Here is a 14,366-nt window from a genome sequence, read left to right as displayed (position 1 = left end):
AGAGCTTACCGCACCCAATGTCGTCTATGACAAAGTTTGCTAATCGAGCTCTTTGCAGCCCAAAGTCTTCCCCTCTAGCGGCGGACACAACATTGCTATCCACATCGGAAGAATGCGCGACACATGTCCTTCAGCTGCCCACAAACACACTTGTATCCAAGCCAGGCATTGCGGCCATTGGACAAAATACGAAGAGTTGATGTACGTCGGGGTAAACGGGGACTTTTCGGGCTCTTTTATGAGTATTTGAGTCTCCCATTCTCTCTTCAGTGACAACTCCTCCTGGTTGCATCGCATAAATACCCATGCTTGGACGACATATGACTCCAAGAGCCTTCAGTGGATGATGGTAGATTACAGCAATGGGGCTAGTCTCATCTATTTACGTCAATTCCATACCCTGTTACGCTCTTGCCCACTCCTCCTTCGACATAGTGCTTAGCCAATGACTCTCATTCATCAATCTAAAAAATAAGCATAAATCCCTCGTTTAGATCGCGTCTCTGACGTGAGCTAGACCATTTCCCAATCGAGATCCACAATGTCTAAGTGTTCGACAAGTAAGGCCAATGCGGTTCACGCAGTCCAGGCAAGGAATCTGTGTTGGGGAAGATGATTATCGTGTCTATGCACGGGACATCGGAACGGATCGGATATGCTGCCCGGGGAGGTTGTAGACGCGAAGTATTTCGGGTTGGTACCGTTTCTAACATGCTCCGCAGACGGCGGTGCGGGATAACATCCGGTTTGTCTTTTAACATGCACTCTATCTGTGTTGGGAGGATCATTCCTACGATGCGCCCCTTCTGCCTAACTCTCACGGCAATGACCTATGACTAGGATACTCTCCTTGGCTGGATGTAGGTGCTCTTGCTCCGGGTGAAACTCCAATTGCCGCTCTCTGAGGACACGGCTATTGAATAAGGTAGTATTCTATCTCGGCTGCTCCCCTTCCTGTCCGATACTTATGGGGATCTGACTGCGTTACATGATACCCTCAAACGCCACAGAAGAAGTGATTCCTAGTCCTTCAGTACCATGACAATGTTGTCGAGCTAGGAGTGTCATTTTAGAGACGCAACATTGCACCAAGTGTCAATTCTAGCGCAGACGTAGCAATTGATGAGAAGCTGGCGAGTCATGTAGGTCAAGTCCCAGCATTCTAGGATTCTGTGGATATAGTTTCTGGCACGAATCAGTGTTGTCCCGCTTCAACCTGTCAATGATCCTTTGAACCGGGTTTCGGGTCGTACCCGTCTGCCCCGAGTTCCATATCCAGACACATTTTCCCAACATCCTATTTGGGACGAGGTAACATCTGAGCACTCGGCGTCAGGCCAATCCCACATATCGGATCGCGGCCCGACGAGAGGGCCCTCTTCGCTGGACATCCGTGAACCGTGTGCGTGATACGGTTCTAGTAAGAGCGTGATGATAATGGTGGAAACAAGGTCGAACTCACTTAACGTCAATCTGACTCCCAGTCTTGATGGATTGACCAAGGGAAGCTATGCCGTCCTTGCGGATCTACAATTACCGTCAAAATGACCGTTCAGGCCTTTTTCGAAGCGCTTTACGCCAACAAGTTGCTCGTCGCCGCAATTGCTACAATAATCCTGGGACTAAATGTTTTGCGGATTAGATACCAACCCGGTTTAAGACGAATCCCCGGCCCTTTCCTAGCCAGCATCACTTCATTGCATAGATGCCTCACCGGCATCCAGGGCCAGCAGTTTCTGAAAGATATCGAATACCATAGAAAATACGGCCCTCTAGTACGAGTAGGACCATATCATGTCTCGGTCTCGGATTCGAGCTGCATCAACCAAATCTATGGCATTTCATCTAAATTCTACAAGGTCCAAACATAATTCCACCCCAAACACTAGTAAATCTTGAAGCATGCTAATTTCCGATCAGAGCGAGTTCTATGACATCTTCCACGCAGACACGGGAACATCCAAGGTTCCAACACTGTTTTCCGTTCGCGATGAGTCCCTTCACAAGTCGATGAAACGCCCAGTCGCCAACGCATATTCCATGACATCCATGGTCGAGCTTGAGCCCATGGCAGATGAATGCTCCCGAATTTTCATGTCGAAAATGGATAGAATGGAAGGTGAAGATGTTGATCTCGGTACCTGGCTCCAGTGGTATGCCTTTGACTTTGTCACGTCGGTTACATTCTCCGAGAGACTTGGTTTTATGGAACAGGAGACGGATGTGGCTCAGATTATTGATGCTATTGAAGGACGTCTGGCGTATAATGCAATCATTGGCCAGGCGCCCTACTTGCATAAGTTCTTGCTGGGGAATTCCTTTGTTAAAACAATAACGTCTAGCTTGAAGGCCGTGGCGCGGCTGAATTCCGCACGAAAGATTGTTGTGTTTGCTGCAAAGCAACTTGAAAAGTATAGCAACACAGAAAAGTCTCTTACTTCACCTAAGGATATGTTGGCTCGGTTCAAGCGTTCTCGAGAAGGGGAGGTGCTAATCACGGATAAACAGGTGCTGGCTCATGTGTCTGCAAACATGTATGTGAAGCCCCTGTCTTTATTCACGGAACGAGATAGTAGTTACTGATGTTATTATTATTAGCTTTGCGGGGAGTGATACAACAGCCATAGCCTTGCGGGCAATAATTTATTTCCTCTGCAAAAATCCAACTTGCTACCAGGATGCCGTTGCAGAACTCGATAAATTTGATCGCGACGAGGAGCTATCAGATCCAGTAAAATTCGCCGAAGCCATGCGAATGCCTTATCTCCAGGCGTGTATTAAAGAGGCGATGCGACTACACCCGTCAGGTGGCCAGATGCTGGAGCGAGTTGTTCCGGAAGGCGGATCGACACTTTCAGGTGTTTATTTGCAAGAGGGCACGATAGTTGGCATGAATCCTTGGGTTACCAGTCGAGATGAAGTTGTGTACGGATCGGATGTGGATGAGTTTCGTCCCGACCGGTGGCTCACGGCTGAACCATCGAAGCTTCAGGCCATGGAGAGGAACTTCCTCGCCGTAAGTCGTGTCCCCTCTTTCATGACGTATAATGGTCAAAGGATGCTAATGTAGCGCTTTGGAAATTTCCAGTTCGGCGCAGGATCTCGAACTTGCATTGGCAAGAATGTGTCCCTCCTGGAAATCTCTAAGCTTATACCGCAACTTCTTCGAAGATACGATATTCACCTATCACGCCCGGACGCGGAGCTAACCTTGACGGGGTTCTTCTTTGTCAAACAAACTGGGCTCTACTGTCGATTGACGAGGCGAAAGAATAGCAGTTAAATGGATGCCAAAACTTCAGGCACGATGATAAGTGCCGTGTTGCAGGTAATCAGGATCACGTTCAGTGTCCCATGAAGAGAACTGTGGTAAAGAAAATTTGCACACCCAATTAGCCTGTAGTATTTACGTGGAAGCATCAAAGTATAAGATTGATCTGTCATTGTACTTTGTCCCGGGAAGGGGGTTTGAACATTCGTTAGATTGAGAAAATTCTCTTCCTGAGTCTCACCCTATATCATTAGCGGTACATATGTAGCTCCTCTTCGACCACAATCTGCAAAAATACTTGGAACAAAGCAACCTTTTGCTGGTCAACAAGATCCCTGCCGTACCGATCGCCTCCAAACATGCACAGTTGCGAATAAGCGGCGCCCTTAAAACCTCACTCCGTTCTCCTACTTGTTGGGATGACGCCTCGGTATCTCCACTTTGAAAGCGTTACAAGATTGTGAATCAGGAGCAATTTAGGAGCTTACAACAAGAACATGATAAATAACGCCCCTGTTGTACCCGGTCAAACATATATTAAGCTCAGCTCTGACAATATCACGGCGTAAAATTAAACGGCTACAGCTCATTTAAAGTTTCGGAAACATTACAGGCCTGTGATTTAGAAATCTACGGCGACTTTTCTATAGTACGTGGTTTGTAAGCCGCAATTCATTTCTATATTAAGGCTGTCAAGACCACACCATTTGCTCATAACCGGGTAGGGGAGTGCCAAAACTTTATTGTATATAGCTTACTATCACTAATTGGGCCAACGTTGTCGTACGCCATCACAGTATCTAAGGCGCTAGCAGGGTCAAAACTCCGAAGAGGGCAGGAGTCTAATTGAGAACTTGATTGCATGATGGGAAGTTGAATCCTAGTTTGGAACGTACACGAGGATGCTCTCTCTGGCCGCCTCCGGCTCATTTCTTTACTTCTCTGGGTGTAATGGCGCCTAGGCTCCGCCGAGATCCTTTGCTGGTCGTGGCTGCGATATTTGGACGACTTGGAGCGAAATGCTGGGTAGTTTGTCTGGTCGTCATTTGAGGGGTTAACAGGTAGAGAAGCTGTAAGTTGCATGTCATGGTCCAGGGCAGTATTAGTGTAGGTAGCACGGCTACCGGTACTTCATTTTGGTCCGATCTAGTAAATAAATAAATCAATAGCACATTCTAGTGCTGTTGAGTAGTGTCCATATTGCAGCGACTTGTGATAGACAATACATGCCCGAAAGAAGGTGAATACTTTGAGTATCGTCATTTCTCCACACCACTTCCAAATCACTCATAGTGTTCAATTATTTTTACAGCAAGATTCTGTGGAAAAGAGCTACCTCTACTCCGCCAGGGCTATCACGGCACGCAATTTATGTCCATGACTCCAGTAATCTCCAATAATGTCTGGTCTGGTGGCGAAAAATAAGAGAACCGGCAGGTGACCACTTACCTACCCTACAACTGCGAGAGCACAAGGTGGGCAATCTTCTGGGGTCTAACGCACGAACTTTTCTGTATTTTGGTGTTTGCCCCGGCTCTCCACCAACTTTATCGCCAATCCCGGACTCATAAAAATGGATACCTTGAGATATAAATTCGCTCACCTTGATGCTGACAGCATGTGCCTTGTTTCGCCAAAGTCGCAAACCCCAGGAGGGGAATGGCCGATTCATGGGGTCCCCATCAAAAGGCTGCGAGGCTGGCGGGGCGGCAAACAATCAAGTTGACTTGACTTGCCATCAATTGGGTTGAATCAATGTCGATGCCATCCAAGCTTCTTGGTGGCTTGCAAAGTCCCTGCAAAGTCGCCGCATGGGGCGGCACCGGGCCCTTCTAGAACGCCAGACACCTACTCGCACAGCAATGACGGGCATGGAAGAATCCTTGAGGGTGGGGAAGCAGTCCGGTGTTCCACAAAGAAATTGACCAGACCACCTGCACGAATGACCCCTGCTTGGGCCATCGGGAGGCCCGTGGAATCGATAGGCTTCGTCTGGGGTTGGGGCGATGAGATTGGGTCAAGGTGTGAAGGTGTGATGAAGGTGTGAAGTGATCGTCGTTGACTCGTCAAGGGGACATGGAGCTAGCTGGCCATGCACTTGCACTTGCACTCGCACTTGACGCCTTGAACCAATTTTGGTTCGTGTTCTATGAACCAGTCAACACTTCAAGTTTTCTAGAATTTTGGAGCACGACAAGGGGGGACCTTATCGTTGGTTCAATCAAACTTGGTGTTTTAAGTTGACCAATGAAGAACCAGCACCCGCACCGGCCGGGTATCATCGTCCCAAAACGGCAGTTGGGCCGCTGCTGCAGTGTTGCTGACGTGTGAACATTCAAGGTTGAACATTGAACGCGCAACTGAACGCACAAAGCTCGCCAATGTCTTGGATGCCAAGCATCAGTTATAACGGCAACGCATTCCCTGATTGCCAATTCTGCTGCAACCACTCTCGTGGCACCGTGTCATGTACACTGGGAAAGGCAACCGCAGGCCAGGCACATCTCGGCCGTCTCTGGAAATCATTGTGCGGGCTAAGAACGCGATATTTATTGTCCCCTTGCCAACTTCCGGGAAGAACCATGGAGACAATAAACGTCAACCGAGTCATTCAATGACGGCACCTGGGGTGTGGCAGCCAAGGTCAGGCAACAACAAGCGCGTCGGTCCAATGGGACCAGACTCTTATACATTTTATCACGATCGCTGCCCTGTAGGTATTCGTATCCCTCACGCTTAGCGAGCAAATGCAAGCAAAAGATGACCAATGCTTAACAGACCTGCGTTCAGGCCTCCTGGTGCGCAGTCCTCGCGAAATCCATCCCCCTCCTTTGAATTGCCATTCCCCTGTTGAACAAAGGTTCCCGGACAGCGACCCTGCCAAAAAGGCAGCGCCATCAAATGCGCCACCGAAAATTCTAGAACCCCCAAGCTGACTGCAGATGCCCAGGTGCTGCCTATCAACCTGTGGCGGGGAAACAAGATTGAAGATCAATGGATCCGAAATATCTGGCGGCTGAGAGCTGAACCTGTCGTGGCGTCAATATGCTAGATCGGCTGACGGGCCTTTACGATTCATGATGAACAAAAGAAAAGTGCTACTCTACTGTGCTGCATCGCGGTTTCACTGCCCAATATGGCGTCGAGCTGTAAGCTGTGCAGCTGGAGAGATTGTCAGCCATGTTTTCCTTCTTTATCATACCATATTGCATGCACGTCTGCCGCTTGTCATTGGCTATACTGGCCTTGCGCCATCAAAACCCTGTCCTGCCAATCGAGGAAGCGACAGGAACTCACAGGAGCTTCTTTGGGCAAAAACTAAGAATGGCTTTCTCTCTTTTTTTAGGTGCTGATGACCTGGCTTCGTTTTAAACACGTTTCCCTAGAGTGGCTTGAACGTGGGCGGTGGCATCGTGGATGTTCGCATGATCAAGAATCAATAACGATGATACATTGAGACTTGCGCGGTTATTTTTGGGCTTTGAAGATGTCATGGTTCGTGTCTGAGTATGGGTTGCAAGGTAGGGCTGGGTCGTTAACGACTCATCATTCCTCGATAACATCGCGTATACTGTTCCAAAACAACGCGAGGGTTTGCAAACAAATGTTGGTAGTACGAACCGTAGAAGACACGTCGTGATTTAAATCAGCTGGTTATTTCACTCTTGTCTTTGGACTTTCTCTCACGATTGGCAACAGAGGTAATTTACGAACCAGCATTCCTTCCCATATCAAGGCGAACACAATCCAAACACCTCAACAACCAGATCACTCAAGTACAATAGTCGAGACCAGTCTCCACCTTATCCAGAACGGGATACACCAGACCAGCTTCAAATGACACATGCAGTACATACTCGTACGTCTCCATTTCATTGGAACCCCGCCGGGCGAGGAACTGCACCGTTAGCGCAGCCAAGGAAAGCTTGTCTAGTGCGGCCCATGTCCATGTCCATGTCCAGGTCCATGTCACGTTGGTTGCTTGAATCCTACGAAGAATAAAGACAATGCTCGCCCCTACCTTGGTCCGTTTTCTGAGACTCTGGGGTGATCATCGAGAGGTCCTTCTTGGCAATCTCGTCTCTCCTCTTTTTCCCATCTTGAATCACACAAGTTGACCCTCAGGAGAAACAAAAAACCTCATCCACCATGGACTCTTCACAGTCTCACACAAAGGATCTCGAGACCGAGGTTTCAGTTAAACCGCAGTCTCACGATGTGGAAGAAGGCACCACGCAACCGGCGGAGGGCCATCTTAAGCGTGACCTGCGCAGTCGACACATGCAGATGATTGCTATCGGCGGCGCTATCGGTGCTGGTCTCTTCGTCGGTTCTGGAGGTGCTCTTTCCAAGGGTGGTCCTGCGTCTCTGGTTATTGGTGAGCAAATTTGAACAACTCGAAATTCGCGAAAACAGAAAACTGACCATTTGCAGGCTGTAAGAAATTTCTTGTCACTTCGTTTCGATTTCGCGACGATAATTTGACCAACATGATATTACAGATCTCATCATCGGCGTCATGTTGCTCATGACTAATATGGCACTTGCGGAAATGGCTGTTCTGTATCCCGTCAACGGTGCCTTCTACACTTACATTGTCCGCTTTGTTGATCAATCGTGGGGATTTGCCTGCGGTTGGGAATACGCTCTGTCCTGGCTCACCGTTCTCCCCTTTGAGTTGATCGCCGCATCTAAGACGATTGAGTTTTGGCGCACCGATATCCACATGGTATGTTGCCGCCTCTCTTGGCACCCGACTTGGCTGCCGTCTTGGCTTCATCAGTTTTAGTCCCCATTACAGCCTCCGTAACAAGACCCGACATCTAACGAGCAATCAACAGGCCGTGTGGGTAACCGTCTTCCTTTTCGTTCTCGTCGTTGTGCAAGTCTTTGGTGTCCGTGGCTATGGCGAAGGTGAGCATTGTCGCTTAATCCTCTCGTGAAACCTGACTCTAATTAGTTCGCAGTCGAGTTTGTTCTTTCCATCATCAAAATCTGCGCTTGCGTGGGTTTCATTATCCTCGGCATCATTATCAACTGTGGCGGTGTCGGCAACCAGGGTTACCTTGGCACAAAGTACTGGCACGATCCTGGTGCCTTTACTAACTTCAAGGGCTTCTGCGCCGTCTTTGTCGTTGCGGGTGAGTTATTCTCATCCTTCTTGTGTGACTTTTTGTCTCTTCTTGCTAACTTGTGGCATAGCCTTCGCCTTTGGTGGTACTGAGATGGTTGGTCTCGCTGCTGCTGAGTCTGCGAACCCTCGAAAGTCCATTCCCACTGCTTCCAAGCAGGTCTTCTGGCGTATCGCCCTGTTCTACGTCATCAACCTCTTCATCGTCGGCACCATTCTCCGAAGCGATGATAAGCGTCTCCTAGGTGCGTCTGGTGCTAATACCAAGGCCTCGCCTTTCGTCTTGGCTATCCAGGATGCCGGCATCAACGTCCTTCCGTCCATCTTCAACGCAGTCATCACCATCTCCGTCTTGTCTGTCGCCAACTCGTGCACTTTCGGTTCCACTCGAACCATGCAGGCCATGGCGACTCGCGGACACGCCCCCAAATTCCTCAACTATATTGACAGCAAGGGTCGCCCTCTCTGGTGCGTCGTCATCCAACTTGCTTTCGGTCTCCTGGCCTACGTCGGCGAGTCTCCTCAAGGTGGTAAAATCTTTGACTGGCTTCTTGCCCTTTCCGGTCTCGCATTCCTCTTCGTCTGGGGCAGTATTTGCCTTGCCCATATCCGCATGCGCGCTGGTTTCAAGGCCCAGGGTATCAACTTGAAGCTTGTCCCCTACAAGTCTCCGTTCGGCGTCATCGGCAGTGCCCTCGGCCTTGGTCTGAACATTCTTGCTCTCGTCGCCACCTTCTACTCTGCTCTTTTTGTAAGTTTTTCAGTCCTTGGAGTCAATCTTATCCCTTTACTAACAGGATATGTCAGGCTGCTAGTGGCGCACCACCAACTGCTGAGGCTTTCTTCATGTCCTTCCTCGCCGGCCCCGTCATCCTCTTCCTGTACCTCGGTTGGAAGATTCACTCCCGTGACTGGAAGTTGTACGTCAGGGCCAGTGACATGGATCTTCAAACGGGAATTGTCTTGCTTGAAGAGGAGGAACCTGAGGAGGAGAAGACTTGGGCCAATCTACCCAAGCGCATTCTGCGTGCAGTTATCTAAACACTCCTGCTGCGGGGAAGCGAAGTCTGAGGATGTTGATTGCCGTGATTGACTTGGTGCATTGTGGTGTATATTGTTTGGTGACGGCCAGTTTTTTACGATCCGTTTTTCTGAATCATAATCTACGCCTTTGTAGCTGTTCTGGCATTTCCTCTGCAATAGACTTGCGACTTTTGGCGAGGCGTTTAGCGCTATCTGTCGATGGAATGTTAAGGGAGAATTTTATTAGAACTATATTTGCAATGTGTGCCAACTACAAGAATATACATGGCTTTGTTCCTGTTGTAGTTAACATCCCTTTCCTTTGCTCTCCATGCTGTCTGCACTTATCGTCTCTTGTATTTTATTTCCAAGACAGCATACTATCTTAGCAAGTGTGATAAATATAAGTTACTCTTACCTCCTTCCAGTAAGATGCTCAACTAAACGAGGACCTGCGCCGCCATGTTAAGCAAATGTATTATTTGCTCTCTTCATACGGAATGGCTATATGGCTCCTCAGCTTATCAATCAGAGGTCTATTTCTTCACAGAATAAGCAGGTGGGCAGAACCCGGAACTCGGTCCGGAGTCTGGACACTCCAGATATCGGTAATTGCGGAAACGATCCGAGCCCGTCATCCCTGAGCCAGCGACTCACGGCTTGGGCCGGGAAAAAGGAAGGCAGCACAGCCGTATGCACTGATCAAGGCAACCTTGTAACGGTTCGAACAGACTTGACAAATTCCGAGCCCAGATCTCGCTATCGTCGGGGTTTTCCCACTTGAATAACCCCATCCGGAGCTTCCAAGTTGACAGGTTGCCTGCAATGGACGAGTATAACGTCAAAGACGCATGGCAACAGCCGAAGAGTCTTTGGCACATCCGGAGCCGCATTTCCAATGCATGCGATAACTGCAAAGCACGTAAAACGAAGTGTGATGGAAACTTACCCTGCGGTTGCTGTATAGTTCGACGTCCGCCTGAGGGATGCCGTTACTCCCCGCACCAACGACGGAAGAAGAAGGCGGATAGGTTGGTGTCGGCAAAGGTCGACGGAAGTCTTGGTGGACGAACTCCTGGAGATACAACAGCTGATGGGAAAGGATTTTCTTCTGATATGGCATCGGTTGTAATCGGAGAGAAACCTGTGGAAGATGCCATTGAGTCTTCCGCAGAAGACGATACCGACGTGCCACTGGAGGCACGACTGCTGTGTGATGACCAAGGCAAGCTGATATTTATCGGGGATCGTGCTCCGTGGTCGTTTTTCCAATCAGTCAGGCAATTGATGACATGTTGTTTGGGTCAACATTCCTTTGCCCCAGAGACCAGTCACTTGGCCTTGGAAAACATGCCTGCTGGGCATGTAGCGGCGGCTCGAGGCATTGGTAGATGCAGAAATCCACCTCCAACCAACGATATCGACACTGAAGCGGCTATTGCGAACTATCTAGTGGCAACGACCAGTCTGGTAGACTTATTTGACATCTCGAAACTGCTTGAGGACTTGCACCCGTGGGCAGCCATGGAGCACAAGTCAGATGAACTAGCATCAATCAACAATTACCTTGTTCTCGCTATTGGGACCCCGAGAAACTTGCGGATTTGGCTCCCCCGCTCCAGCAAATCGCGCGACGTCGCGCGACCCTTGGGTGAGCTGGGTGAGCCCTGTAGGTGTGTGTCGCGCGGCTGAGTGAGCCAGGCACCCGCGCAGCGAGAAGGTGGGCGAAGCCGCGCTCTACTTAGCCGCAATCTTGTAACCTTATATATTAACCTTTACCAACTTTTCTTATTTTTTTACTATCTTTTTATATGCCCACCTTACCTTTATACTTTATTATATTATAGACTTAAATACCTATATATATTAGTGAGTTAATTAATTATAAATACTGCTATTATATCTAGCTAAACTCCTTATAAACTTTATTAATAGGTTTACTTTATATGCCTTCCCTACATAAACGCAAGCATATAGAGAAGTATATTTCTCGCGTAAAGTAATAAATAGGTCTTAGCTAATTTAATATTATATAATACCCTAGAGAAGTAAAGAATTCTTAGGCTATAGATTATATACTGCTTTACCTGCATGTAATATACTAGTTGCCTAGCTAAGCGCATTTAATATAGTTGCCTTATAAATTATTAATATTAAGGTAATTATAAGTAGAAAAATAGATAGAATATTTTATTATTAAAACTTATAATTAGCTTCTTCTATATCTTGCCTAAATTCTTATATAGTTAGGTTTCTATTATAATTTATTATAAGGATATAGCAATTATCTATTAGATAGAAGATATAGTAGTATAAGAACTATCTATCTTATTAGATTTATAGAATTATATAATCTAGCAGACTAATATAAATTTAGGCTATTGTTAGGGAGGGTGTTCAAATAAGCAGAGTAAGAGATAAGGGAAGTAATCTTATATTTATAGCAAAATAGCAGATATCTAGCAGTTAGAATAATAATAGTCTTAATCTCTAACCTCCTTTAAAACCCTAAAGATCTCTTCTCCCCTTCCTTTTATACTAGGAGTAGGGTAGCAGTATAGTGTCTGCTTCTTATAGTTAGCCCCTCTTAGGGATAGCTTCTAATAGAGTTACCCTCCTTTTGTTGTAATTATACTTAGTTATAGCTATATTGCTAGTAACTTACAGCTATAAATAGCTTCTAGCCCTAGGATGCCTAATTAGCTGCTAATAGGTGCCTAAGCAGCTATAAGCTAATAGCTGCTAGGGCAGCTATTAACTCTATAGCTATTAGCTATTAATCCTAATCCCCTAGATATATAAGTAGGACCTTTCTCCCTTCTTTCCTTCCTTTCCTTCTTTCCTCCTTTATCCCCTCTTATCCTTATAAGTACTTCTTATAGTAGCAGCTTGCTAGTGCTCTTGCTATAAGTTAGCTATATAGTAGTGCTAATCCCCTTAATTTTTAATAGAATTCCTATATTTTTATAATTTCCTATCCTAAAATTTTATTAATTTAGTAGGTACTCTTTATAGTTCTAGTAGTATATTTACTGCTAACTAGCTGCTAGATTACTATGCCTTATTGCTAGACTAGCTATAAGATTATGCCTAGGAGCATCCTAGCTATAATAGAAATACCTCTTACCCTAATTAAGAAATATACTTCTTATAGGTAGGTTTTTTATTCTTCTTACTGTATATATAGTGCTAACTAGTAGCTAGCTTAGAGGTAGAATACTGCTAGCAGTATGCTTACAGGATAGCTAACTAGAAGTTCTATCCTGCTAATATTACTACTAATAGCACGCCTAAATATAAGGCAAAAAATCTAGGCATCCTAGCTATATATACGCTAGTAGAGAGCTATAAGTTAGCTGCTAGGTTACTGCTTACTCCTACTAACTGCTTAGTAGCTAATACCGCAAAATATGCCTATTATTTTAAAAATAATAAGCTATATATTCCTGTGAGTACCTATACTACTATAGCTTATTTACTGCTAACTAGTAGCTAGCTTAATTCTTATGCCTATTATGCCTATAAGGCTACCTTTATAGCTAAGAATGCTATTAATAAAGAAGAGAATTAGTACTATAATAATACTAACTTTCTTACTGCTTATAAGGAGCTAGTTTACACCTTAGCTAAAAAGAAAAATAAGAATAAGAAGGGATAGGCCTACTATACCTAGATTAAAGTAGCAGCTGCCTATAAGGCAGTTATTAATAAACATGCTATAATCTTACAGCTATATAAGGTAACCTAGGTATAGGCTTTCCTAGAAATTATAAATTGCCTCTACTATATATATAAAAATAGCACTCTAGTAAGTCTAATAATATAGGTTTATAACTATAGTCTTACTGCTAACTTATAGCTAGTTCTCTAAATATTATAAGCTCCTTCTAGCTTATATAGTACTACTCTTAGTGCTAATTAAGCTAGATAAGCTAATATACTAGTTAGAGGTAGAAAATGCTAAGAGGGAGCTTAAGTAGCTAGGTAGCAGCTAGATAGTAGCTAGAAGGGCTATTTTAATAATTATATCTTTAATATTTTGCCCTAGGAATTAAATTTTTATTTTTAGCCCTACTTAGCTATTCTATTATAATCTTACTGCTAACTTGCTATAAACCTATTTATTATAGTTATTTAAAAGCTCTTAGGTATTAAAATCTTAGCATAATAGCTAGGAATTTTCTAAGGTATTATATCCTGCCTATTTTACTAGGTAGTAGTGCCTTTTCCTATTATATTTATAGGTAACTATCTATTTAACCTTATACTTAGGCGCAGGCTCTAAGGTGCTATCTTATAACTATCTTATAGCTAGGGCCTTCTTTATATTTCCTTAAAAAGGCTCTAAATTAGAGACATAAAAGACGCTATATATTTAGGTGCTCTTAGGTATTTATAGCTAATATGCTATATAGTAGTCCCTAATTAACTAAATAATATAGTAAGGTCCTAGGTACTTAGCTATAAGCTTCCTACTAGAATGCTATAGGTTAATATTTTTAGTAGATAATAGTATATAGTCTCCTTCTTAGAACTTTATAGGGATATACTTATAGTTATAATATTTAGTATATTTAGCTTATATACTGCTAAGTAGTTACTTAATAGACTAGTAGTAGGTTTATAGCTCTAGTGCTCTACTTTTAGCCTGCTTATTAATAATATTAAGAGGCTTAATAGCATAACTTAGTCCCCTAGGGGTAAATCCTTATAGCGCCTCTACTAGAAAGTAGCTATATGCTATATAATAGCTAGTATTATAAGTAAATTACGCTATTAGTAGGCAGTCTAGCTAGTCTATCTGCTTAATACTTCTAAAAGCTCTAATATAGTGCTCTAGGATTTAATTTAGGCGCTTAGTTTAGCTATCTATTTAAGGGTAAAATGCTATACTAAGCTGCTACTTAGTTGCTAGAAGGTAGCAGAAAGTCCCCTAAAAGC

At 45.1% G+C, this 14,366-nt stretch overlaps 4 protein-coding genes across 4 annotated transcripts; all 4 read left to right on the top strand.

The window, feature by feature from the left end:
- Positions 1-1,544: 1,544 nt before the first annotated feature.
- On the top strand, positions 1,545-3,283 carry VFPPC_08686 (cytochrome P450; the record flags this gene model as incomplete). Its single annotated transcript, XM_018287351.1, has 4 exons — positions 1,545-1,859; positions 1,921-2,534; positions 2,599-3,016; positions 3,089-3,283. The coding sequence occupies 4 exons, from the start codon at positions 1,545-1,547 to the stop codon at positions 3,281-3,283; spliced, it is 1,542 nt and encodes a 513-aa protein (XP_018144333.1).
- A 2,455-nt stretch (positions 3,284-5,738) lies between these two features.
- On the top strand, positions 5,739-6,207 carry VFPPC_17797 (hypothetical protein; the record flags this gene model as incomplete). Its single annotated transcript, XM_022429479.1, has 2 exons — positions 5,739-5,979; positions 6,050-6,207. The coding sequence occupies 2 exons, from the start codon at positions 5,739-5,741 to the stop codon at positions 6,205-6,207; spliced, it is 399 nt and encodes a 132-aa protein (XP_022285467.1).
- Positions 6,208-7,420: 1,213 nt separating this feature from the next.
- On the top strand, positions 7,421-9,443 carry VFPPC_08684 (amino acid permease; the record flags this gene model as incomplete). The annotated part of the gene is made up of 6 exons (XM_018287350.1): positions 7,421-7,649; positions 7,774-8,000; positions 8,113-8,185; positions 8,239-8,412; positions 8,474-9,153; positions 9,210-9,443. 6 exons carry the CDS (start codon positions 7,421-7,423, stop codon positions 9,441-9,443), a joined length of 1,617 nt encoding a protein of 538 aa, XP_018144332.1.
- Positions 9,444-10,250: 807 nt separating this feature from the next.
- VFPPC_08683 (fungal specific transcription factor) lies at positions 10,251-11,117 on the top strand (the record flags this gene model as incomplete). The annotated part of the gene is made up of 1 exon (XM_018287349.2): positions 10,251-11,117. The coding sequence occupies one exon, from the start codon at positions 10,251-10,253 to the stop codon at positions 11,115-11,117; it is 867 nt and encodes a 288-aa protein (XP_018144331.2).
- Positions 11,118-14,366: the final 3,249 nt, after the last annotated feature.

Source organism: Pochonia chlamydosporia, chromosome 4 (genome assembly GCF_001653235.2).
Source record: "Pochonia chlamydosporia 170 chromosome 4, whole genome shotgun sequence".
Classification (NCBI taxonomy): domain Eukaryota; kingdom Fungi; phylum Ascomycota; class Sordariomycetes; order Hypocreales; family Clavicipitaceae; genus Pochonia; species Pochonia chlamydosporia.
The sequence above is the reverse complement of the archived record's forward strand: the minus strand, read 5'-3'. Positions and strand labels throughout refer to the sequence as shown.